The sequence below is a fragment of the Oryx dammah genome, unplaced genomic scaffold (assembly GCF_014754425.2).
Source record: "Oryx dammah isolate SB20612 unplaced genomic scaffold, SCBI_Odam_1.1 HiC_scaffold_2, whole genome shotgun sequence".
NCBI classification, from domain to species: Eukaryota; Metazoa; Chordata; class Mammalia; order Artiodactyla; family Bovidae; genus Oryx; species Oryx dammah.
The window spans coordinates 48,226,100-48,251,663 of record NW_024070186.1 but is presented as its reverse complement, the minus strand read 5'-3'; the positions used below and the strand labels follow the sequence as shown (position 1 = coordinate 48,251,663).

General features: G+C 35.8%; 1 protein-coding gene across 5 annotated transcripts in view; it reads right to left on the bottom strand.

Moving 5' to 3' along the window:
* Positions 1-745: 745 nt before the first annotated feature.
* Positions 746-25,564, bottom strand: part of MLF1 (myeloid leukemia factor 1) — a 31,379-nt gene continuing 6,560 nt past the window's right edge. Inside the window, exons 2-9 of one of the 5 annotated variants that reach the window (XR_005722311.1) lie at positions 20,370-20,517; positions 13,492-13,533; positions 9,056-9,139; positions 7,847-7,975; positions 5,518-5,677; positions 3,892-4,030; positions 3,055-3,117; positions 1,006-2,334 (exon numbers count right to left, since the gene is read on the bottom strand). Coding sequence is in view for 3 of the 5 variants with exons in the window: in XM_040247629.1 (XP_040103563.1) it covers positions 2,232-2,334; positions 3,892-4,030; positions 5,518-5,677; positions 7,847-7,975; positions 9,056-9,139; positions 13,492-13,533; positions 20,370-20,517 (805 nt within the window). In the remaining 2 variants the exon portion in view is untranslated. Of the gene's footprint in view, positions 2,335-3,054; positions 3,118-3,891; positions 4,031-5,517; positions 5,678-7,846; positions 7,976-9,055; positions 9,140-13,491; positions 13,534-20,369; positions 20,518-25,564 lie in introns of all 5 variants that reach the window. The other 4 variants (XM_040247629.1, XR_005722313.1, XM_040247636.1 and 1 more) reach the window with 4 other exon arrangements.

Genomic DNA, 25,564 nt, shown 5'->3' with positions numbered 1-25,564 from the left:
AAAAGCAAAATGGCTGTCTGGGGAGGCCTTACAAATAGCTGTAGAAAGAAGAGAGGCAAAAAGCAAAGGAGAAAAGGAAAGATATAAGCATATGATTGCAGAGTTCCAGAGAATAGCAAGAAGAGATAAGAAAGGCTTCTTCAGCGATCAATGCAAAGAAATAGAGAAAAAGAACAGAATGGGAAAGACTAGAGATCTCTTCAAGAAAATTAGAGATACCAAGGGAACATTTCATGCAAAGATGGGCTCAGTAAAGGACAGAAATGGTATGGACCTAACAGAAGCAAAAGATATTAAGAAGAGGTGGCAAGAATACACAGAAGAACTGTACAAAAAACATCTTCATGACCCGGATAATCACGATGGTGTGATCACTCATCTAGAGCCAGACATCCTGGAATGTGAAGTCAAGTGGGCCTTAGAAAGCATCACTACGAACAAAGCTAGTGGAGATGATGGAATTCCAGTGGAGCTATTTCAAATCCTGAAAGATGATGCTGTGAAAGTGCTGCACTCAATATGCCAGCAAATTTGGAAAACTCAGCAGTGGCCACGGGACTGGAAAAGGTCAGTTTTCATTCCAATTTAATCTCTGGATGTCACATATTTTATAAATGGCCCCCTAGGAAGCACTGTGACAGAAGAGGAAATACATATGAAACTCAATTTTAACATGATTGCCACAGTGAACAAATTGGGGTGAAAAAAGCACCTATGAATTCTGTTATATGATGCATGGAAGTTATACTCTTGTAAATAAAATATTTATTCAAGTGTGTTTCATATTTGAATACAATGATTTGAGTTAATAATTTAGGAGAATAACTACAGTGTCTACTCGATTTTGGTCTATCCAGTGAATTTACACAAACGTATTATTTAAAACCAATGCCTTATGATAAGGCCCCAATGAGTAATAGTATGTTATTAGTATATTCATTATTCATAGAGGAAAATTTTAACATCTTTAACTGATACGTACTCAATTACGTTCCATTCTAAAAATGAGATGACACATATGGATTTTATTTCAGTGATTAAAGGCATGAAACACGACTAGTAATATTAACAGGATATGATACAGAAAATTAGAAGAGTATAAGCACAATTACACAATTCTAATTCCAAAGTTTTAAAAGGAAGATATTAGGATTATAGAGTGTTAGTTGACTTTGTTCTTTTTTCTCCCTTTGAAACAACAAAAACTTGAAGAGTTAAGATTTTATATTTTCATAAGCTTTATGCTTAAATTTATATAAACAGATCAATGCTATAACTCTAGAACAAAAAATTCAACAGCTGAATTTTTAAATAGTATAATTAAAAAGGGAACAGTTGAATTATTAAGTACTGTGCTCAAACACACACATCACCTGTCTAAGAAATTTTGAGACAATCAGTCATTAAGGTTTGCAGAATACCAAATGCATTTTTCTAAATGTCACAAAGAGGCTGAGCAGAGTTTCTCCAAGGACAATCCAACTTTAGAATCTTAACCATGGAGATAAATTAAGCTGTCTTTGAGAAAGGAGAACAGACTATGCTGCCTTAAGATGTTAAAGAGAAAGGTCAATGGAAAGTCTGATGAGTGTTAAAAATGTAATACAGAACAAAAAAAGAATACACTGTATAAAGAAATGATAAGAAAATTCAGGTATATTAGCAATTTAAAATCTCTTCAAAAATGAACTATTTGCTTATTCTTTATGTCCTTTATCAAAATAACAACTAATTTTTTATAAAGAGTACTAGTTTTTGCTTTATTTTTAAAAATTCTTTAAGCTGGCTGGCTACATAAACACATATAAAATTTGAGCTAAATAATTTTAACTTTTATTAACATCACTGTATTATAGTGTTGCTAAAACACTGGGACTATTTTTGAGCAGTTTACTTATTTTAACTAATTTTATATGATAGAACAGTTGTACGTTCAATCTTGAATATACAGGGGAAAACATAACCAATATAAAAATAATTATGAAAGCAAAATCAGCATGTGTTATGTTTTAAAGAGTGTTAGAGAATGTTTAACAGCTTGCACTGTTGAAGATTCAAGTTTTATTCCTAAAATAGGGACAATACAAAGTGAGCATTTTCAAGAACATTCAGAAGAAAGTTGCTAAGAACAGTACTGATTTAATAACAAAAGATTGGTCTTATGTATTACCCAGCACCATTACTTTCTCTGTTAAAACAATCAAAACTAAAGAAATCAAATGCAATGCTATTTATTTTTTGTTGATTTTCACAGGTGATCCTTTGATGTTGAGTTTGTCCACGAAAACATTTGATCTTCTTCCATGTTCAATGGCTGGACTTTGATGTTTCTCCCTAAGAAATATACATGTGAACATTAATATCATTATTAAATGATCATTAAAACATCAACACAAACTTGATAAAGGCCACTGTAATTTAAGGTGAGTTTTATCTTAAGAGTTCTGTAATAGCTTTGAAAAACATATGGCAGACAATTTCACTTAACATTTAAGAGAGCAACAGCTGCTTCCCTGAGACAGATTTAACTGTTTACCTTTGAACCATGCTGTCCAACATCATAGCCACTAGCCACATCATTTACATTTAAATTAATTAAAATACATAGAATTTCAAAATTCAGTTCCTTGGCTGCATCACTGACATTTCAAGTGTGATTCAACAGCCACATGGGGCTAGTGGCTGCCATACTAGACAGTACAGATGTATAACATTTTCATCACTGCAAAAAACCGTTTCAGAAAGTTCAGCTGGACAGTGCTGGTTTACAGAAAATGCCACTGATAGGGTTATAGATTTATAAACCATCTATAAGGAGCATGCTTTTCTCTAGCTGGGACCTGAATCTCACAGGCAATCTTAGGTTTAATTATAGCACTGTTAGGTTTTTATTAACGAACTTTTCAAAGTGAGACAATTATGGTTTACAATTAATAGAGGAGCAAGTTTTCTATGGAAAATATTAGGGCTCTAAATTTCTAGACAAGTATTTTAAAATAAAAGATGCTAGCACACAAAATTCTGTACAAGGCTTCTGGTTTACTTGGTACCCACTTGTTGCTCGCTGGTTCTGGGCAGCCTTCCACCTTCTGCAGCGATCCTCCACTCTCTTATAGCCTAGAACAGATTTCTGTTTTGAGGCCTGGTGAGGCCTCTCTCTCTCTCAAGTCTAATGGCAACACTAATTAGGTAGTGTTTTCAATTTTCCCCCAGAGAACCAAATTAAATTGTAACTCTAGAATACACACTAAATGTGTCCAAGTCTCATCTTTAAAGATGGTTTCAGCATATTTGTATTTCACATCTACTCCAAAAGGTAATTCCAAACGAGGCTAAAGTTTTTGCAAAATTCTTCCAAAATATCTAATACAGATATTGTAACATACTATTTAATATGTAAGTATCTAAAAACATGTTTGTCATTAAATGCTCAATTTTGATTTGTTAGGGAAGTTTCGTTCAGCCTTTTAGCTACAGTCCCTCTCCCCTTACCATATCCCTAAACGCCAGTATCTTTACCTAGTACAACACCAGTATCTTTACCTAGTACAAAATGTATAACTCCTATTCTCTCCAGATGAGAATCTGTTGCATAAGAATAACTGCATTATAGTAGATCACTTTTCCTTGGGAGGATTTTAGTCCCACTGTCTAAAGCATAATTTGCTAGTGAGTTACTAGTCATACAATCCTAAAATATTATTGGGTTTCAGGTACAAATTTAAATTTGTATTGGAATACTCAGATGTAATTTTAAATTATTACATCTTTCATAAAACATTGATACTACCTGGACATCAATCAAAACTTCCTGATAACAGAGGTAAAATTACATAACTTTCCTTCTAATTTGTTTTTAAAAAACACAATTTAATTAGAAATAACTTTTACCTTCTTTTAAGTTCTCGGGATCCTGAATTCTCATGACCAACACTTCGCATCCTAGAGTTATCTAGATTGCGCCATTGTCCCCTTGGCTGGTATTTCAGAATCTCATTTTGCCACTCATCATCAAAAGCATGAGCATCACCTACATTAAATATCAAAATGAAAGGGTAAGTAGTAAGGTGTCAACTGTCAGTAACTGCTCTGCTCCCTACACGTTCCCTGGTGTTTCCATCAGCCTAACCTTAGAGATAGGAAACCACTTCAAATATAAAGGTCTTTGACTCAGAGTGATATTTCCTTTTCTATTTGTTCCTCTCCTATTCCTGCTGGTAATTCGGTTATTTATGAGCTATTTTTTCACACACCTGCCTGGATATCATGTTTTTCTATCCCTGGACCCCATGACCCAGTGACACTGACTGACAGTCTTCCTTCCTTCCTTGGTCATCTCACAGTGACCCCACTTTTCCTCTGTACTTGGAGGACAGTGCTCCTGGGGCTAGCACTTCCTGTTAATCTCACAATTTCACTACATAATTTGGCCTCACAAGTTTCTGTTTCAGTTTCCTAAGATAGGTTACTCATCTGCCAATTTATGTTGCTATGAAGTAGGTAATCTAAATTCTATAATAATGATAAGTAAATGACAATACTTGTTCTTTCAGATTGCCTATACAACAATGTTACTTTGCCAAAATTTTCTTCAATATGTTAATTATTATGAAGTATTCTGTATATATTTAAATGTGATCAAACTGCAAAGGTTAAAATTAAAGAAAGGTTAAGATGTTGTGGCTTTCATCCCATTGCATAAGAATAATTTTCTCCAATTCCAACCTTAAGAGAATTTCTTTCTCTAAAATGAAACAATAATTAAAGCTCTTTACTATGATAAAACATTTTTATTTAAAATACTTTCTAAAAACAGGAAATGAATATAACTTAAAAACTATAATGAGAAGAGTTAGGACACTAGAAAGAATTGAATGCATTAAAGAATGAGTAGAAAATATAAGAAGTGGAAAAGATGAGCTTGATCCATATATATTATCACTTCTAGGTAACCATTTAGAATGTTTTTGAAAAAGTAACTATAGTTGGGAATTAAAATAAGCACAATATAAACTACATAGATGGTAAAATACTAATTTTGAAAAAGAAAAGTATGTGTGTTTATGTTTATATATACATAAAACTATTAGGAATATATATACTAAAATATTAATACTAGTATTTGGGGTTAGAATTATGAATGATTTTATTTTCTTTCTTTGTACTTTTTTATGCTTTTCAAATATACTTCTTTGATAACCACAAATATATAAAAACTCATTTTTACTAATGACAGCTTTACTAAAAAACAAAAGATTCCATTTTCTAAGTATAAAACAAAAAATAAATGATATTCAACATTAAAAATCACTATGAAAAAACAGATCTACTATGAAACAATGAACCCACAATTTTATTACTATGTTGATAATGTATTGCCTACATATACAATTCATAAACTGCCTGAAAGAACATCACATGAAATGTTTCTATTAAAAAAATTCTAACCAAGTTCTCCTGGTAACAGCTGCTATTTTAAGTTTGAGAGGAAGAATGCCATTTTTTCTGATAACTTACACTCATTCATATTGATGAACTCTTGATTGACCTCTTCATCTCCAGTCTTGTTGTTCTTTGACTTTTTAATGACATGAGCTCGGTCATGGAGGTGATGACCAACAGCCATTTTTTCTAGTCCACTATCAGAATCTCTTAATGCTTTCCTGGTTTCCTTTATCTGTGAAAATGAAGAAAAATAAAAATTAGTTATTATTTACATAAATAATAACTCCTCAGAACCTACTTACCTATACAGGTAAGAACATAAATCTATTGCTCTAAAAATAATGGGTACTTAGTTCCACTACCAACTTGTAGTAAAATTATGGTAATAATTCTCTGATGTTTCCTGACCTGCTTAAAATTAAAATGTCTAGGACAAGCAGAACCAGTATAATTATTTTAAAAAAAGAATACATGTAAGGGCAACTAATTATTCAGCAGTCATGAAATGACTTAAATACTATTTTCATTTAAGTCACCCATTAGACAGGCAACCCCTTATTTTCTTTACTATAAGTACTAACAAATAAATGGAGAAGTGGCAACTCATACCAAAATCTGTAGGAGTCAACTGTTTCAATCATGTCCAAATCTTTGCAACCCCATGGACTGTAGCCTACCAGGCTCCTCTGTCTATGGGATTTTCCAGGCAATAGTACTGGAGTGGATTGCCATTTTCTTCTCCAGGGGATCTTCCCGACCCAGGGATCGAACCCAGGTCTCCCGCATTGTAGACAGGCACTTTACTGTCTGAGCCACCAGGGAAGTCCCTACATGATACTAAGTTGGTAATTTCTAGGTAAGGATGAGGACACACACCTCCTCCAGTCCAACAATAGTATTCCTAGCCCTTTTTGCACATGGAGACAGCTATGAAGATAAATAAGTGAAAAATTATAAACACCTACATATCTATTATTAGAAAAGTAGATTTTAAAACTGTGGTATATTCATATTTTGGACATTACATAGAAGTTAAAATAAAGAAACCAGAGCTACACATATCAACTTGAACAAATCTCAGAAGCAATTACTGAGCAAAGTCTAGTTGCAGAGCAAAGTCACGTGTGCTTGGAAACCTGTAAAATGATTCACTATATTGTACATGGAGCATACATAAGTAATGAAATCATAAAAGCATGCATAAAAGTGGTAAGTTCCAGGTATAGGCATACCTCAGAGATAGTGCAAGATCCATTCTGGACCTCTGCAATGAAGGAAATAGTGCAATAGAACGTGTCACACGAATTTCTGGTTTTCCAGTGCATATAAAAATAATGTTTATTCTATTCTGTTGTTATTAAGTTTGCAGTAGCATTATGTCTAAAAAAGCAATGTAAACACCATAATATAAAAACACTTTATTGCTAAAATTGCTAACTCTGACCTGACAGCACAGGATTGCCACAAACCTTCAGTGTGCAAAAAATGCAACTTATCTGTGAAGTGCAATAAAGCGAAGACCAGTAAAATGAGGTATGCCTGTGTAAGAAAATGGTTCTTTGGGGAGGAAGAAAGGGAAAAGGGACCAAGGAGGGAGGAGCATACTGGAAATTTTAACTGCATTTTTGCTTAAAAAGAAAACAAAAGATAACTTAAATAGAGAAAAGCATTATGACTTCACTAAACTGGATTAAAGAAATATGGAGTATTTGTATTATTCTCTATGTTCTGTCTGTACCCTTGAAATATTTTATAAGTTAAAAAATTCATTTACTTCAAATATAAGCTAACTGTAGACATTTATTTCATGAAACAAAGACTTTAGCGTCTACTTCCCTTGTCAACATGTAAAGGTAATAAACATCAATAGACATTAAAGATTAAAAAAGCGCCTGGGGGCACAAATGGAGGTAGGTGGGGGAGACAAGTAAGTGAAAGTGAAAGTTGCTCAGTCGTGTCCAACTCTTTGCGACCCCATGGACTATATAGTCCATAGACTTCTCCAGGCCAGAATACTGGAATGGGTACCCTTTATGTTATGGTGAGTACATTGCTTTTTTAGACATAATGCTATTGCAAACTTAATAACAACAGAATAAAATAAACATTACTTTTATGTGCACTGAAAAACCAGAAATTTGTGTGACCCGTTTTATGGCACTGTTCCCTTCACAGCAGAGTCCAGAATGGATCCTGGATTATCTCCTGCACTACCAGTGGGGGAGACAAAGAATGCCTTAAAATAAAAAACTACAGTCAACTTGACTGCTTTTCACACTGCTTTGTGTTTTCTTCCCTCTTCTCTTTTCCACGTCAGTACCAGGTCAAATTTTAATAGCTAAAATTTGATATGTGTGATCTATCATTCCACAACTTTATAAAGTTCCAAGAAAGTACTTACTCCTCCTGGAGCCCTGCGGGTTTGTGTTGAGGCCTGGAAAACCTTTGGAGGTTCATTTCCTACTTTGGAATAAGTCATCACGGAGGAAGAACTAAATGAATGTCCATTTGGATCCATGGAAAGGTGACCCTGGAGATAAATATAAATTGTATATCCAGTGAGTTCAATCAAATATGAAGAACTAATGTCAGAAGATTCAAATAAGCAACAACACTAGCTGTAAGTTCTAGTAAAGATACTGTATATGATTAGTATGATGTATCCAAATGGTACCCCCATGAAGGCCCTAACCTCTTTCCATTTTAGGTAACAATTCACACTCCTCTTGTAAGGAATAATGAATAACAAGTGATTCACTTAGAATTCCTCAAATCTTTGAGGTCAAAGACTTCAAGGCTTAAGTTTATAGATGTTATGCTTTGATTCATGTGATACTTTTATAGTCAGTGGTTAACTTTTGTGAGCAATTTTGCCAATGTTGAGCCAATTAACCATGTGCCAAGAAGTTTTATACCTTCTGTGGATACCAATGCTACACTTCTAATGTCCTAGATTTGGACATTATGAGATGATCCTTAGATTTCAAACTGGATGACCAAAATAATGTGGTTGGTCTTCATACTGAATCAAGTTATTATTTTGTTTATGATTAATGTTATGAGTAGAAAAGTAAGAATATTAGTACTAGGTTGTAAGTATTCAGACTATATGACTCTAATCTAGTTTCTAAATATCATTCTTAAAATTCCTATTTTGAGTTATTTTTAAACACTTAATAACTTAGATGCTATAATTTTTTAAGTAGACAAGTTATACATAATACAAAATCTAAATTCATATAAAATGTTCATTTATAATAGTGACCTTCAGCAGAATAAATATTTTTGAGGTTGAATTTTTTATTTTGAAAATTTAAGTAATGCTATTTATCAGACTTGTAGGTTATGAGATCATTTTGATAGATTGTGACCAGGATTTTTAAAATACGAAATAAAATAGAAAATATCAATAGACACTGTGAACAGCATGATCCTTTTCTCATGAAACTTTCATTTCAGGTGTACAATATAGACAGTACATAAGTAGTGTCATGATGTAAGATATATTTTTTAGTTTCTGGGGACTATGGTTAGAAAATGGTTGAAAGCCACTATAATATAGGGCACCAATAATGGAAAACAACATTCTCATCCATCTTTTAGTACTTACAAAGTTTCTTTGTAATTCCTGCATACTGTTTCGCATATTTAACATCATTCGGTCCATTGCCTGAAAAGGGCTGACATCTGTATGCTACAGGACATTAGGAAGTATGTTATTAACTATAAATACAACACGAAAAAAGCAAATCCACCTTCCCCAAACAGCTGAATTTCTTTTTTTTTCCTTGACTTTTGCTGTGGGATCTCATGCAGTGATCAACCAGGCAAAAATAATATAAGGACTATACAATGAAAGCGATTTGTTAAACAAAAATTTGAAGCATACATACAATCCTAGACAGCCAGCATATAAATGGTTAGGAAGCTGTAACACTATAAATGCATGCATACATACATGTGTATATATCCACATGAATATACATGCAAGAACAAATAAATATACACATACATATCATTCAAGTTGCTGAAAACATAATTTGGTTGCTATTTAAATACTGAGTGGTATATTCTGGGCTGGTACAGCTTTAGCACAGATTAGTCTTCAAATTTTTCCTTCTTATTTCTGTATATCCCACCAGGCAAATAAATAAAACCTGAGTGTAAGATAACAGGGTCATCTCCAGCAGGACCACATGGCTGATAGAAGCTGACTCTGGAGTAGCCAGCCCTCCTTTCCATCAGCGTTAGTGTTAGTTGCTCAGTCGTGTTCAACTCTGCAACCCCATGGACTATAGCCCACCAGGCTCCTCCATCCATGGGATTTTCCCAGGCAAAAGTACTGGGGTGGGTTGCCATTTCCTTCTCCAGGGGATCCTCCCAATCCAGGGATCAAACCCGGGTCTTCCACATTGCAAGCAGACTCCTTATTGAGCCACCAGGGAAGCCTTTCCATCAGAGTTGGTGCCAAGTGACGGAGGTTGAATCATTCCACTAACAGGTCTTGGAATTGTTGCTTGCCTATCACTGATTGCTCAATAGGGCATATCCTTGAAGCATGAAGTGTGCTCCTCTCCGAGAACAGTTAAGAATTTCTCTGGAACAGTGGTTTCTTAGCCAAGAGTGATTTTTACCCCAGGGGGACATTTTTCAATAATTACACTCATTTATGTCTGTCACAGCTGAGGAGGGTGTATGACTGGCACCCAGCGGCAGGGGCAAGGGATTCTGTTAAATATCCTACAAAGCACAAGAATGTAGCACAGCTCCCCACAACAAGTTATTCGGCCCAACATGAAAGTAGCAGCATCAAGGCAGAGGAACACTGCTCTAGAAAAGTCTCCTATTGATTTTAGGTTTTATCACTGGAACAATCACCAGGAATCAAAAAGTGAAGCACACATTCTAGTGTGTCAGCCAAAGCATTGTCTACTGTTAGAAGGAGTTTCTGGTTCCAGGGACTCCCCTGCTCAAGCAGGAGTCATCTTTTGACTCCTACATGTAAGGCATTGTTAAGCAGTGCTGGTATTTCAGCCCTTCTGGAGATTCTTTTGCTTTCCTGGAGAATTCTATCGACTGAGGCTACAGTCCATGGGATTGCAAAGAGTTGGACACAACTGAGTGACTAACACGTTCACATACAATAGGAAATAGAAGAATCAAATTCCTCTTTAGAATCTGCACTAACCATTGTGGGATTCCCTTGTGGTTCAGTAACAAAGAATCTGCCTGCAATGCCAGAGATCCAGGTTCAATCCCTGGGTCAGAAAGATCCCCTGGAGCATGGAATGCAACCCACTCCAGTATTCTCCTGGAGAATCCCATGGACAGAAGAGCCTGGTGGGCTACAGTCCATGGTACTGCAAAGAATTGGACGCAACTGAGCGACTATTGGAGAAGGAAATGGCAACCCACTCCAGTGTTCTTGCCTGGAGAATCCCAGGGACAGGGGAGCCTTGGTGGCTGTCTGTCATCTCTGGGGTCGCACAGAGTCGGACATGACTGAAGCGACTTAGCAGCAGAGTGACTGTCACATCACTTCACTTCTAACCATAGTACAGAACAACAAAGACACATTTAGGAAATATGATACATCTTTCCTTGATAACTCAGCTGACAAAGAATCCACCTGCAATACAGGAGACCCCGGTTTGATCCCTGGGTTGGGAAGATCCCCTGGAGAAGGGAATGGCTACCCATTCCAGTATTCTGGCCTGGAGAACTCCATGGACTGTATAATCCACGGGGTCACAAAGAGTCGGACACGACTGAGCAACTTTCACACTTAGGATGCAAAGGACAGCAACAGAATTAATCTGCGTTTCAGAGATTCAACACAATTCCAGAAATATTGTGAATTGTTTGTCTCAGCGTTACACTGAGAATCAATGCTGTTTAAGAGATAATTCAAGAGAGACTAAAGAGCTAGCCTAAGGAAAGTGAGGGAAAAAAGATCACATGTTTTGGGTATATTTTGTCTCTTCTCAATTCACTGTCAGCCATTAAAAGATGTTTCTGTACTTGTTATGTGGGTGGCCCAACGCCTTGACAAAAAGGGGGGTACAAATTAGAGCTGAGATTCCAGTGGGCTTTGGAAGGCCTTCAGGAACTTTGTACAGCTGCTCTTCTCTCTGCCTAGAATGTTCTCTCCTGACTCAGTATAGTTAGTTTCTTCTCATCATTCAAGTATCACCTCCTTAGAAAGGTTACCTGTCTAATCTTTGCTCCACCTGAACCTGTCCCTGTATCATATGCCCATTTCATCTCCTTCAAAGCACTTAGAAGCACTTTGACTATCTGAGTTATTTCCTTATTATCTGTCCTCCCACTCTGTGAAAATAACCTCTGTGAAGGCAGGGCTATCTTCTCTGTCTTACTCATCACCATATTCCCAGTACTTTAGAAACAACTCCTGGTCATAGGAGGGCTCAATAAATATTTGCTGAATGAATGAACTAATTATCTGTAGCTCAGTTCAAGCTCATATATCCAACTGCTTACTAGATAAATCAAGCTGAACAGCCCACAGATGCCTCAACTGCAAAACACCCAGACCTGAAATGATCTTTCTGAGCACTCCTGCCCTCATACTGGCACTGCCCCAGTGCTCTGTTCCTTAGCTCAGTAGCATTTTCATCTAATTCCTCAGGCCAGAAAAATAAGCAAAAAACTTTTCTTCCCCTATTCTACTGATCCAACAACCCAGTGAATCGCCACGTTCTATCCATTTACTTAACTCTCTCAAAAGAGATTATTTCTCTTTATCACCACAGCTATTACTTGAGTAGAAGCTATCCATCACTCATATTTCTCAGAACACTTTGTCAGCCTCCTTGCCTCTCTGCCTCCACTCTGGCCCCTTCTAATACCTGTCTTCCCTGCAGGGACAATGGTTTTTCAAACAATAAGAATCTGATTCTCCTACTATTTTGACAAAAATTCATCAATTGCTTCTCCTGCTCTTTTGTTAAAGTCCACAGTCCTTATCAGGGCCCAAAGAAGTCCCCTCTGGTACCTCATCATCCTTACCTATACCTATTCTCCAACTCACACCCTAGGGCCAAATAACTCCAAATATCTTTGGGCTCCCTAGACTCCTGGTCTTTACACATGCTGTTTCCTCTGTGTTGATCTCTCTTCTCCCTTCCCAGCTTTTCCTGGCTAATTCCTATTAATCCTTAAGGCTCAAGAAGTCTCTTCTAACTGACCTCCACTCCACCAACCCAAAGGTCTGGGCTACAGGCATTTTTCTATCTGTGTGCCCAAAGCATGCTGAATTTCCTGATTACTTGACTGATAACTCTGTGCTACAGCTGTTTTTTTTTTCCCTTCATCGCTTGTCCCACTAAAAACTCTGAATCAGAAGAACAAATGTTATAAGGCAAATTTTAAGGTAAGAAATGGCTAAAGTCTAGCACAAGAGAATTCAAAAAACTTTTTCATGAGCATATAGATGCATGCATAGAAAGTGCTCCAAGGTGATGATGCTATTCTCTGCTACTCCCCAGATTGCCTTTAAGTGTGCTAGAAATTAGCAGCACAGAAAAAGAGCACCAAAGGCTCAGAGAAAAACGGGTGGGAGAAAAAAGTTGGCTGCAGAGTACTTGGGCATGGGAAAGGAAAGCATGACTGAACTGACAACAGAGTCCTAGAGAAAGCAGTCAGTCTGGAGCTTTTCCAGATGTGCTTGTCTATCCTCAATTTGGTGCTTTTTTAGTTTTTGAAAAGTCAGCATAAGCAAGTGGAGGTCTCCAACTTTTAAACACAACTATGGGGATCCCTTTTGTAAATAAAGTGAATTGTCATCAACCAAAATGTACTTTTTCTTTTGGAAAACTGATTTTTTTTATGTTGACGTGATGTACTCCACAAAACACAGGCCTAAACATTCTAAGACAAATTTAACACACGAAATAAGTTTTCAGTAACAAATGCTTAAAGCTGTTATGAAAGTGAGAGGGCATGCCGATTCAGTATGCTTGAGTTAATGAAAAATAAAATATTGTCAGAAAATATTGCTAAAATGGCTTGTCTAATGATACGAACCATACCACCAAAACTGCCAAAAGGCACAAGAGAACTCATTGCCTAGAAAAAAAATCCAATTAATTTTGGTATGATATTTATTATACAACAATCTCTGAAAAAGAAAGTAATGCACTACATAATCACATAGTTCAGAGCTAACCAAATTACGAAACCGTTTAATCAAAAAGAGCTCAGTATATATATTTAAAGTTATCTGCTTATTATTCATTGTAGAGTCTGACATGAGCCAAGAAGACAAACAAGGAGACCACATATCTTTTAAATAAGACTACTTATTAAAGAGAAAGTAATTGCTATGGACTAAGACAAACATTTTTCAAAGAAAATGCAAATTCACACCAAAATTAACACATAAGGTATAATGATTGATTATATCATCTTTCTTTTGTTCAATGATTCCATATTTTTAAAAAAATCACTCTCACCTGAAACCAATTAAAAATCAAAAGTATCTATATTAATAACATTTCAAAAGCTTAGAAGAGATATTGGTCAAAAAAATTTAATGGATACCTCCTAAGAACTAATATGGAATAAGAAATACAGACTTCAGAAAGGATCATGCATATAGGTTTAAAGATATTTAGTCTTTGATAGGAAAAAGAATGTTAAGCATAATAGGTGCAATAATAAAAATAAAAATTTAGATATATATGTAAATTAAAAACTTTCATTACTTGGAAGTTTCAAACGTTGAAAATAAATTTTGAGTTTCTTGGTAAAAGGTATATACAAAATTATACCATCATTCAGTGATAATTTTCTCCCTGTGTAAGTTATGTCAAAAAACTAGAGAAAACTGTTTAAATTTTATAATAAATTAGAACAGTAATCTCCAAAGTGTATTTATACACCAATAAAATTCCTCATTGTTTCTTTTAACTGAAAGGAAAAACAGAGTTTACACTGACTCTGGCACCATCTCTCAATCTGTCAGATGGTCATATGTTATATCTTGAATTATAAACTGCCTAATGAAATAAACTTACAGATTAAATGATCTAGTTTTAAACAAAACCGACCCCAAATGGACAACTGGCTTAAAAATATCCCAATAAAGAAATCATGAACGAAGAAAAAGCTAATAGTACAAAGAAATGGCATAGCTGATGCTTTTCCTACTTTTGTAGGAATCTCTATTTTCCCTCATAATAGGGCTGATAAAGATGACAAATGCCAAGAAATGGGCGAAAAATAAAGAAAAAGGTTATCAAGTATATATTTGAAATATAAATTTTCATCCACTATGCTTAAAAGCATCAGCATATGGCTCACTGCTTAATCAAAATACTCATTTTAAAATTTATAACTTCACAAAAAGAGAGAAAAAAAAGCTTTGTGTAAACTATTATTACAAAGTTCAAACAGAACAGCTAGCATGCTCAAAAAGTCTACTCTACTTAGCTGTGCTGTTCAAACTAGGCAGCTGATTTGTCCATCTTCTATAGTCAATTTCTAATTTTTATTCCTACTTTCATATGTAATTATAGGACGCTGACTTAGAAACTTAGAAAAGTCAAGTTGGGATAGAGGTCTTTTGTTGTTACTGTTGTTTGTTTGTTTTCTGTTAACTAATGTATTTAGGTTTTTTTTGCTTTTACATAAATCTTTCACACTGAGACATAAACATGTCAAATGTATCACACCCCAGGGGAAAAAAGGAGAGCCATTCAGAGGAAAAGAAGAGTTTTGGTTAAAAAGAAGCTGAATGTTCCTTGGAAAACCTACTGTAACCATATGAAATTCCTATATTTAAAAATTACTACTGCCCTTCAACTGCTCTAGGGCAATGCTCAGCACTCTTGGTTAGCAAAGAGTTTTCATAGCTTGAACAAGGAAAAAAAACTCACTAGTGTTAGCTTTCTAAGATAGTTGATACAATATACTGTAATTGAATATATTATATATACCACTTGATTTTAGATGGGAGAGGTAAGTAAATACTACCTAGCAGTATTTACTATATAAAACACCATGAAACTCAAGGTTTTATGAAATGGTTTGGTCTAAATCTGATATAGTAAAATCACCATTTACTTTCTATTTAATAGATAGATGTGACACGACTGATGTGACTTAGCAGCAGCAGCAGGTAGCTGAGTACTGCAGTTTCTCTTGGGAAAATGCTGAAAGAGACTTTATTAAATTAAGGAAAAATAAGATGATAGGTTCACCTGTAGGTGATTAGTGTCCGTTACTCAGTGTTGGTTTTTTTAAAAAAGCTAAAAGCTTTGCACTCTTTTTGAATATTATCATGCACTTCATTAAGGTAGCCAAAACCTACATGTGGCTATTTAAAATTAATTTTAAATAATTAGAATTGAAAATTCAGTTCCTCAGTGGCAATAGGCACATTTCAAAGGTTTGCTAGTCTTATGTGGCTAACCATACTGGACAGGGTAGACTCAGAACATTTAAATCGTCCAGAGCATTCTACTGGATAATGCTACACAGATTTTAGCTGACGCCTATGGTTCATCATCTCCAGTTCAGTTCATTCGCTCAGTCGTGTCCGACTCTGCAACCCCATGGACTGCAGCACGCCAGGCTTCCCTGTCCATCACCAACTCTTGGAGCTTGCTCAAACTCATGTCCATTGAGTTAGTGATGCCATCCAACCATCTCATCCTCTGTTGTCCTCTTCTCCTCCCACTTTCAGTCTTTCCCAGGATCAGGGTCTTTTCCAATGAGTCAGTCCTTCACATCAAGTAGCCAAAGTATTGGAGTTTCAGTTTCAGCATCAATCCTTCCAATGAATATTCAGGGTTGATTTCCTTTAGGATTGACTGGTTTGATCTCCTTGCAGTCCAAGGGACCTCAAAAGTCTTCTCCGACACCACAGTTCAAAAGTATCAATTCTTTGATGTTCAGCTTTCCTTATAGTCCAGTTCTCACATCCATACATGATTACTGGAAAAACCACAGATTTGACTAGACAGGATTTGGTTGGCAAAGTAACATCTCTGCTTTTTAATATGCTGTCTAGGTTGGTCATAGCTTTTCTTCCAAGGAGCAAGCGTCTTTCAGTTTCATGACTGCAGTGATTTTGAAGCCCAGAAAAACAAAGTCTCTGTTTCCATTGTTTTCCCCATCTATTTCCCATGAAGTGATGGGACCAGATGCCATGATCTTCATTTTCTGAATGTTGAGCTTTAAGCCAACTTTTTCACTCTCCTCTTTCACTTTCATCAAGAGGCTCTTTAGTTCTTCACTTTCTGCCATAAGGGCAGTGTCATCTGAGTATCGGAGGTTATTGATATTTCTTGATTCCAGCTTATGCTTCATCCAGCCCGGCATTTTGCATGATATACTCTGTATTTAAGTTAAATAAGCAGGGTGACAATATACAACCTTGACTTACTCCTTTCCTGATTTGGAACCAGTCTGTTGTTCCATGTCTGGTTTTAACTGTTGCTTCTTAACCTGCATACAGGTTTTGCAGGAGGCAGGTAAGGTGGTCTGGTATTCCCATCCCTTTATATTTTGTTGTGATCCACACGGTCAAAGGTTTTGGTGTAGTCAATAAAGCAGAAATAGATGTTTTTTCCTGTAACTTGCTTGCTTTTTCAATGATCCAAGGGATGTTGGCAATTTGATCTCTGGTTCCTCTGCCTTTTCTAAATCCAGCTTGAACATCTGGAAGTTCTCGGTTCATGTACTGGTGAAGCCTGGCTTTGAGAATTTTGAGCATTATTTGCTAGCAGGTGAGATGAGTACAGTTGTGTGGTTTGAACATTCTTTGGCATTGCCTTTCTTTGGGATTAGAGTGAAAACTGACCTTTTCCAGTCCAGTGGCCACTGCTGAGTTTTCCAAATTTGCTGGAATACTGAGTGCAGCACTTTCACAGCATCATCTTTCAGGATTTGAAACAGCTCAACTGGAATTCCATCACCTCCACTAGCTTTGTTCGTAGTGATGCTTCCTAAGGCCCACTTGACTTCACACTCCAGGATGTCTGGCTCTAGGTGAGTGATCACACCATCGGGATTATCTGGGTCATGAAGATCTTTTTTGTATAGTTCTGCGTATTCTTGCCACCTCTTCTTAATATCTTCTGCTTCTGTTAGGTCCATACCATTTCTGTCCTTTATTGAGCCCATCTTTGCATCTTGGTATCTCTGATTTTCTTGAAGACATCTCTAGTCTCCCATTCTATTGTTTGCCTCTATTTCTTTGCATTGATCACTGAGGAAGGCTTTCTTATCTCTCCTTGCTATTCTTTGGAACTCTGCATTCCAATGGGTATATCTTTCCTTTTTTCCTTTGCTTTTCGCTTCTCTGCTTTCCTCGGCTATTTGTAAGGCCTCCTCAGACAACCACTTTGTCTTTTTGCATTTCTTTTTCTTGGGGATGGTCTTGATCACTACCTCCTGTACAATATCACAAACCTCTGTCCATAGTTCTTCAGGCACTCTATTAGATCTAATCCCTTGTATCTATTTGTCACTTGCACTGTATAACTGTAAGGGATTTGATTAATAATAAGGGAGATGATTTCGTCATCTTAGACAAAAGTTAATTTATGCTACTAGAAACTGGACTCTAGCAACTATTTTAGTTTTTCATTCAAATATTGATTGGTCTTGGCCTTCTTTTGTATTCAGAATTGTTTTCTTACTTGACTTTCCTTTTTTAATCCTCACATTTATGCAACCATATTAGTTCAGCTATGTGGGCTTTTTGGTTCCCCCAAACTTGATTTCAAGCCACACCGGCAAGACATATATGCTGCTGCTGCTGCTAAGTCGCTTCAGTCGTGTCCGACTCTGTGTGACCCCATAGACGGCTGCCCACCATGCTCCCCTGTCCCTGGGATTCTTAAGGCAAGAACACTGGAGTGGGTTGCCAATTCCTTCTCCAATGCATGAAAGTGAAAAGTGAAAGTGAAGTCGCTCAGTCGTATCTGACTCTTAGAGACCCCATGGACTGCAGCCTACAAGGCTCCTCCGTCCGTGGGATTTTCCAGGCAAGAGTACTGGAGTGGGGTGCCATTGCCTTCTCCGGCAAGACAAATATGAGGCAAGCTAAAATACAAATTGTTCTAAATTATGAATCAGATAAATGACAGTTTCAAATAAATTTACCTTTCTATTGGTTATATATTTCTTATTCCAGCTCATTAAACATTCAGATGTTTTAAGCACAGGTACTTAGGAAAAAAACATTTCTTCTAATGGATAACCAGCAGAGTTACAGCTTAGGCATCCTCACTAAGAACTTTACAGCTGAATTATAAACAGATCTCCTTTCTGTGCTTATAAGGGAATAAAATCATCACCTCCTACTTTTTGCATAAATGCTACCAGCAGCTCATTTATGCATGCAAATAATACGAAGCACTATGTACAGCCCTGCTCTTTCTTTGCTATGTTTATAACAGACACATAAAATACTTCAATGCTCATGTGAAAGATAAAATTTCAGAATGTCATATTTGATATTTCTGCTCTCTTTGACAGTTGTTTCTTTTGGGCTTAATTTTAGACTTTTATGGAAATTTATAGCCTTAAAAGTAAAAAAGAACATAATGACCACATTAACAAATTTAAAAATAATTGGAATGAAATTTATATATATATATATTGGAATAATGAGTATGTGAGAAAGAATGTGAAGATTACTTTCATTTAAATGGCAAATGTAATTTTATCCATCAAACTTCTTAGGAGTATTTGAAACACTTTGCTCTATTTAACAACAAGATTATTGCAAATAAAAAATATGAAAGTATTTCTTTGGAAGGTCCTGGAAGTTTCCCAACTGACCAATTAAAAATGTTTATTGAGAGTAGCATGCGAACATATACATTACCATATGTGAAATAGATAGCCAGTGTAGATTTGCTGTATGACTCAGGGAATTCAATCTAGGGCTTTGTGACAACCTAGATGGGGAGGAACGGGGTAGGAAGCGGGAGACAGTGCCACGAGGGAGGGGACAACATATGTAAACCTATGGCTGATTCATGCTGATGTTGGCAGAGACCAGCACAATACTGTAAGGCAATCATCCTTCAAACCCGTGGTGGATTCATGTCAATGTATGGCAAAACCAATACAGTATTGTAAAGTAAAATAAAGTAAAAATAAAAATAAAATAAATAAATAAATAAATAAAAATAAAAATTACTGGGGGAAAAAAAAAAAGAAATACATTAAAAAATGATTACTGAGGTCCAAAGCTCTACATTTGAACTGTAGAGATTTATGTTTTATAAATTCCTGCGGATTTGTTGTTCTAGAACTGCCATTCTTGAGGCTGAAAAAGCAACACAAATAAGCAGAAAAGAAAACAGCTAAGGTATATAATTATCCTGAGTTTTTTGTTGTTTGTAACCTTTTAGTTTTGCTCTCAGACAAGACTTCTGAACATATACTGTAGTTCTACAAGGCTTCTGAATAACTTTTAAATTAACTTTTAAAAGTTAATCTAAATTTTGAGGGTCCAAGGTAGCCAAGGAGTAGGTTGGGTTTTCCTGGTCCAGTAGATAAAAAGCATTATACTACAGTTTTGGATGCTATTTTAAAGCGAGAAGAAAAAGTGTTGTATGCAAGGATATTTCCATGCCTGTCCTAATTTAAGACATGGGAGTAAATGATAAGGTGAGAAAAACCTTATCATGGTTTTTCTTCCTTACATGGTTCACATGGAAAAGAATGTCTTAAGTTTGGCTTATATAACCCTATGGTGCTAAAAGTTTTGGTATCACAGTGCAATTCTATACAGTTAACACTTCATTGTCAAAGAATTCTCCTTTTCAACAGGTCCTTCCCTGTGTATAACGGTTATTTCTATAACATTAATCCTATCCTATCATCAGAGATAAATTCTTCTGTAATACTTTTCTTCACTATCTTTAAAATAAATAACTTACAGTCAAGGAATTTTCTTCATCCTCATGTCCCATACGGTTACGAGCTCTTCCTCTCCTATCAGAGATGCTGAGCATGTCTCTTCCAAAAGGTTCAGAAAAACTTCTCATCATCTGTTGCATACTTTCTCGGTGTGCGATAAAAGAATCACTATTGAAAATACATGCAATCATGTAAGTATAAATGTTGGAATTTAAATAATAAGTAGGCAGCTTAATACTACAAAGAATGATTTGGGGCTAATATGCTTGTTAAAGAGACAAAAGGAGTTAAAAAAACACATTTTTGAAAATGCAAAGCACTTTGATATTTTATAAAGTAAGTTCATAATTGCTGGATATTGGAAGTTATTACATCTTAAAATGAAGGTTTTCTCACTTTTAAAAGTCTTATAGTGCATGTGTAGATATGGAAAACTGAAATGGGGGAAAACTTCTACAATTAAATCCAATGTAAATGTTCAGTTCAGACTGTATAAATGTGTTTTTTTCCCATATGGTAATAAAGCTTATTTCCTGGCAACTCTCACTAAAATGCAAAATGAAGTACACCAATAGATTTCTGTGTGGAGAAGGAAATGGCAATCCATTCCAGTATTCTTGCTGGAAAATCCCATGGACAGGGGAGCCTGGTGGGCTCCAGTCCATGGCCTTGCAAAGAGTCAGATACAACTGAGTACTAATTTATCTTTGTGAAAACCCTAAAGCTTGTCAGATTTTGGTATTCATGGTAAGATGTTACTAAGTTTTGTTTCAATAAATACATTTCCTGTTTTTAGTAAAGTATCAGTTTTAATCATATGCTAAGACAGAACTTTACTCCAAAAATATTGTGTAGTTCTGAAGTCTTATTGCCTTAATTCAACTTGAACATAATTTCTAAAAATTGAATGTAGAAATTTGTTATATAGAATGTTTCAAATGATTGCATCGATTTTACTATAAGGGTATAAAGGTGAGTGTTTTTAACTCATCTAAAGGATTTTCAGCAATTATGATCTAGTATTTTATTCAGAACGAGCACAACTTCCCAGGTACATATGATTATATTACAAGTTATTAAAGTAAAAAATAAAAAGAACGGACCTTCCTTATAGCTATGCCTATGTTCTTCTGCTCATTCTCCCACAAATGCTTATATCACTAGGATTTTTGCAGGAGGAGAAGGAGGGTGTTATCCTGTTGCCTAGCATTTCTCTAGTGTGATCATAATTTATACCCCCCACAACAATTTCATTTTGGACATTTCAGTGGCTTCATACCACTCACTGTAATCACAACAAAACTCATGAAGGTGTACTTTGTAAATCTGCTTTTCCTTTATGTCTTCAGAAACTTCTTTTACAAGTTAGCCTTTAGCTCCACTTTCTGTATGTTGGTGTGTTTTAACAGATTCAAAACTTTAAAGACTTCTCTTAGAGAGATACTGATGGAATGTTCAAATAAAATCTTTGTTTATAGAAAAACTAAATGAGTATTTTCAACAAATAAATCTAAAAGTAAGGATGTTTATGAGAGTGTTTCCTGACTGTTCTGTTCTTCAGATCTGTTTATTCCTGTGCAGTATCAATTGTTCCAAAGGAAGCTGGTTAAGTAGAAAAAGAAATATATTTACAAATGATAAATAGCAGCTCCTTTGCATACCTGACCAACACAATAACTTCAACCACCTCTGCAGCAGGACCAGTGCTAGTCTGGATGATAGATCCATATACTAAACAACTGTAACAAGTCAGTACTCTTGCTGACTTTTGTTCTCTTGCTGTCCTTTTCTTGTCCTTTATATACTCATCCACTTGGGGACATTTCCCTACTTTTCAGCCTCCCTCCTGCTGACAAATTTTACACAAAGTCATAAAAGGAAAGTGCTCTCCAGTGTGTGCAGGCCGAGTATGCTCTTAGTGCTGCTGCTGCTACTGCTAAGTCACTTCAGTCGTGTCCGACTCTGTGTGACCCCACAGAGAGCAGCGCCCCCGGCTTCTCCGTCCCTGGGATTCTCCAGGCAAGAACACTGGAGTGGGTTGCCATTTCCTTCTCCAATGCGTGAAAGTGAAAAGTGAAGTCGCTCAGCCGTGTCCAACCCTCAGCGACCCCATGGACTGCAGCCTTCCAGGCTCCTCTGCCCATGGGATTTTTCAGGCAAGAGTACTGGAGTGGGGTGCCATTGCCTTCTGCACCAGAACACAAAAATTTCAGCAGGAGTCCAAAAATTAAACTACTCTTAACAAAATTAGTAACCCAATCTCTGAGAATGAAGAATTTCTTTAGCTGAATGTTCAGTATTTAACTACAGAAATACACGTGCCCTAAGTTCACTTAAGAAATATAATAAAATGAAAACACTAGAGCATTAAGGTTTATTTAGAGATTATTCATATTTCATTCTTTCTGGCTAAAAGCAGACTCTAGTATATTTAGGAAAATCAAGTAAAAATATTACATATACAATGCAGAAAAATACCATAAATAAGATCATCCTCCCATGGATTCTTGTAGGATAAAGTTTTGTATCTGTCTTACTGATAGGAGCGATGGGCATGGGAAATGTAACAGATTACTGTTCTTAGATTTACCACCTATTAAAAAGTTTGATAATCACTATTTCAGCAGAATTATAGGCAACTAGCACTACGAGGAAGTTGTGATAATTTAACAATTAGATAGATCAATGGCACCCAGTGAAACTAGCGGGCAGAAAGAGAGTTGCTTTATGCTTTTCCAAATAACGACCTGAAGTCCAAAAGTTAGTTTACAATTAAGGAATCAGAAATTGGTGTCTGTTATCTTCCCAGTTTTCACTTAAAAGGTACAGAGTTTCAAGTAGTTCTGAGACCAATAAGTGAGCTGTCTAAGAATAATTCCTAGTTTTTAATCTCAAAACCAGACTATTTTGAAGTGTTTCATATCCAGATGATACTCAATGCCAGGTGATAGCAAGAAACTGGAATTATTGGTAATCTTGTTAGATGTAAATATGGCTTTGTGGTGATGAAAGACAGTATTTTTCAGAGATGTATTTGGAAATACATATGAGTGAAATACAAGAACTCTGGAATTTGTTTTAAAACACTTTAAAGACAGCAGTAGCAATAGAGATGGGTAAAGCAGGTGTATATTTTGAAATTCTGATTAAGGGGTACACCCAGTACTATACTCTTACACTTTTGTAATATACATTCAAAGTGTGTCATTATAAATATCTTTAAAGAATAAAAAAGAAATAGAACTATGTAGAATTAAACAATTTTATACTACTTGATGTTTCAAAATGGATGATTCAAAAGAGTCTCCTTTTGCTGAGATCTCTGTACTCACTGGACATTCAGAGTTTAGGATATGGGTACAAGTATGGGGATTAAACTATTCATTCTTATTAAAATGCAGATACTTAAAAAAACACTCAGCGTTCCCTTTAGATACATGGATGAGATTCAACTTCAACAAGGAAAGATACTTCAGGGAATACTAGTTTTGGTCAGTAAATAGATGAGAATTAAACAGCTATTACTTTTCTATAGAAACATAACATTTAATAAGATTTATTTTTCTAATTGGGCTAAAAATTCAGCACTAAAGGTGGCTCATTAAAAATGCTGTCCGGGTTTCTCTTTATTCAAATACGAGTAGGTGTATTTGTACATAGAACAAATGTCAAAAAACATCTTTTTCATTTTATTGACACAAACAAAAGGCTGCTTTAAAACATGGGCTCACAGTCTGGCTTTTGTACTTGTCTGAAGTGTTCAGGAAGAAATCTGGCTGGATCCTGAAGTGAGTTCAACTTACGTCCACCCAAAACAGCAGTTGCTTAGAAATAAGACTTTTAAGATTTCTCCTGTTCAAGCTTGAATTTTTTTAACAAAGGGTAAATCTCTAATGGTAGCAAGAAGTTGTTTTAAAACTTTAAAAATTAACTTAGTATAGTTTTCTTCCTCAAGTACGAAGAGTTTTTATATTTTTTACTTATTCATATTGTTCTCTTGAAAATTAATGTTTCGTTCTTCTAGGAAAATATACTGGAAATATGATGATACTTTGCAAAGCTATTACTAGAAACAGGTCATATCATGTATATAAACTAAATTAATAATTTGAAATATGATTAAATATTTATATGAAAAATATTCTTTCTATACCTGTTAAGTTATCGAAGTGGGAAAGTTGCTCAGTCATGTCCAATTCTTTTTAATCCCGTGGACTATACAGTCCGTGGAATTCTCCAGGCCAGAATACTGTTTGGGTAGCCATTCCCTTCTCTAGGGGATCTTCCCAACCCACCAGGAATCAAACTTGGTCTCCCACGTTGCAGGTAGATTCTTTATCAGCTAAGCCACCAGGGAAGCCCTTGCATATTTACAGGATGCAATATTTTGCAGACACTAAATTCAAGCTTCAAAGAATATCTAAAGACTAGGAAAATGCTTATGGTATATATTAAGGAAAATAGTTCATTTATAACCATAAAATTTGGTTTAATTTTTGAGAAAAAAATCCATATGTGGAAAATAGAAGCAAAATAATGATAGTAACCAAAATCTAAAAGACGCTTAAATGACCTTTGCTCCTTGGAAGAAAAGTTATGACCAACCTAGACAGCATATTAAAAAGCAGAGACATTACTTTGCCAACAAAGGTCCATCTAGTCAAGGCTACGGTTTTTCCAGTAGTCATGTATGGAGGTGAGAGTTGGACTATAAAGAAAGCTGAGCACTGAAGAATTTATGCTTTTGAATTGTGGTGTTGGAGAAGACTTTTGAGGTCCCTTGGACTACAAGGAGATCCAACCAGTCCATCCTAAGGAAATCAGTCCTGAATATTCACTGGAAGGACTCATGCTGAAGCTGAAACTCCAATACTTTGGCCACCTGTTGAGAAGAATTGACTCATTTGAAAAGACCCTGATGCTGGGATTGATTGAAGGTGGGAAGAGAAGGGGATGACAGAGGATGTGATGGCTGGATGGCATCACCGACTCAATGGACATGAGTTTGAGTAAACTCTGGGAGTTGGTGATGGACAAGGAGGCCTGGTGTGCTGTAGTCCATGGGGTCGCAAAGAGTCGGACATGACTGAGTGACTGAACTGACTGACTGAACCAAAATCTTGGGTTGCGTGATTCCCTTAACCAAATTTTCAGTATTCAGATTTTCCATAAGAATGCATTTTCATTTAAGTGAGGAAAAATTTACTTATACTAC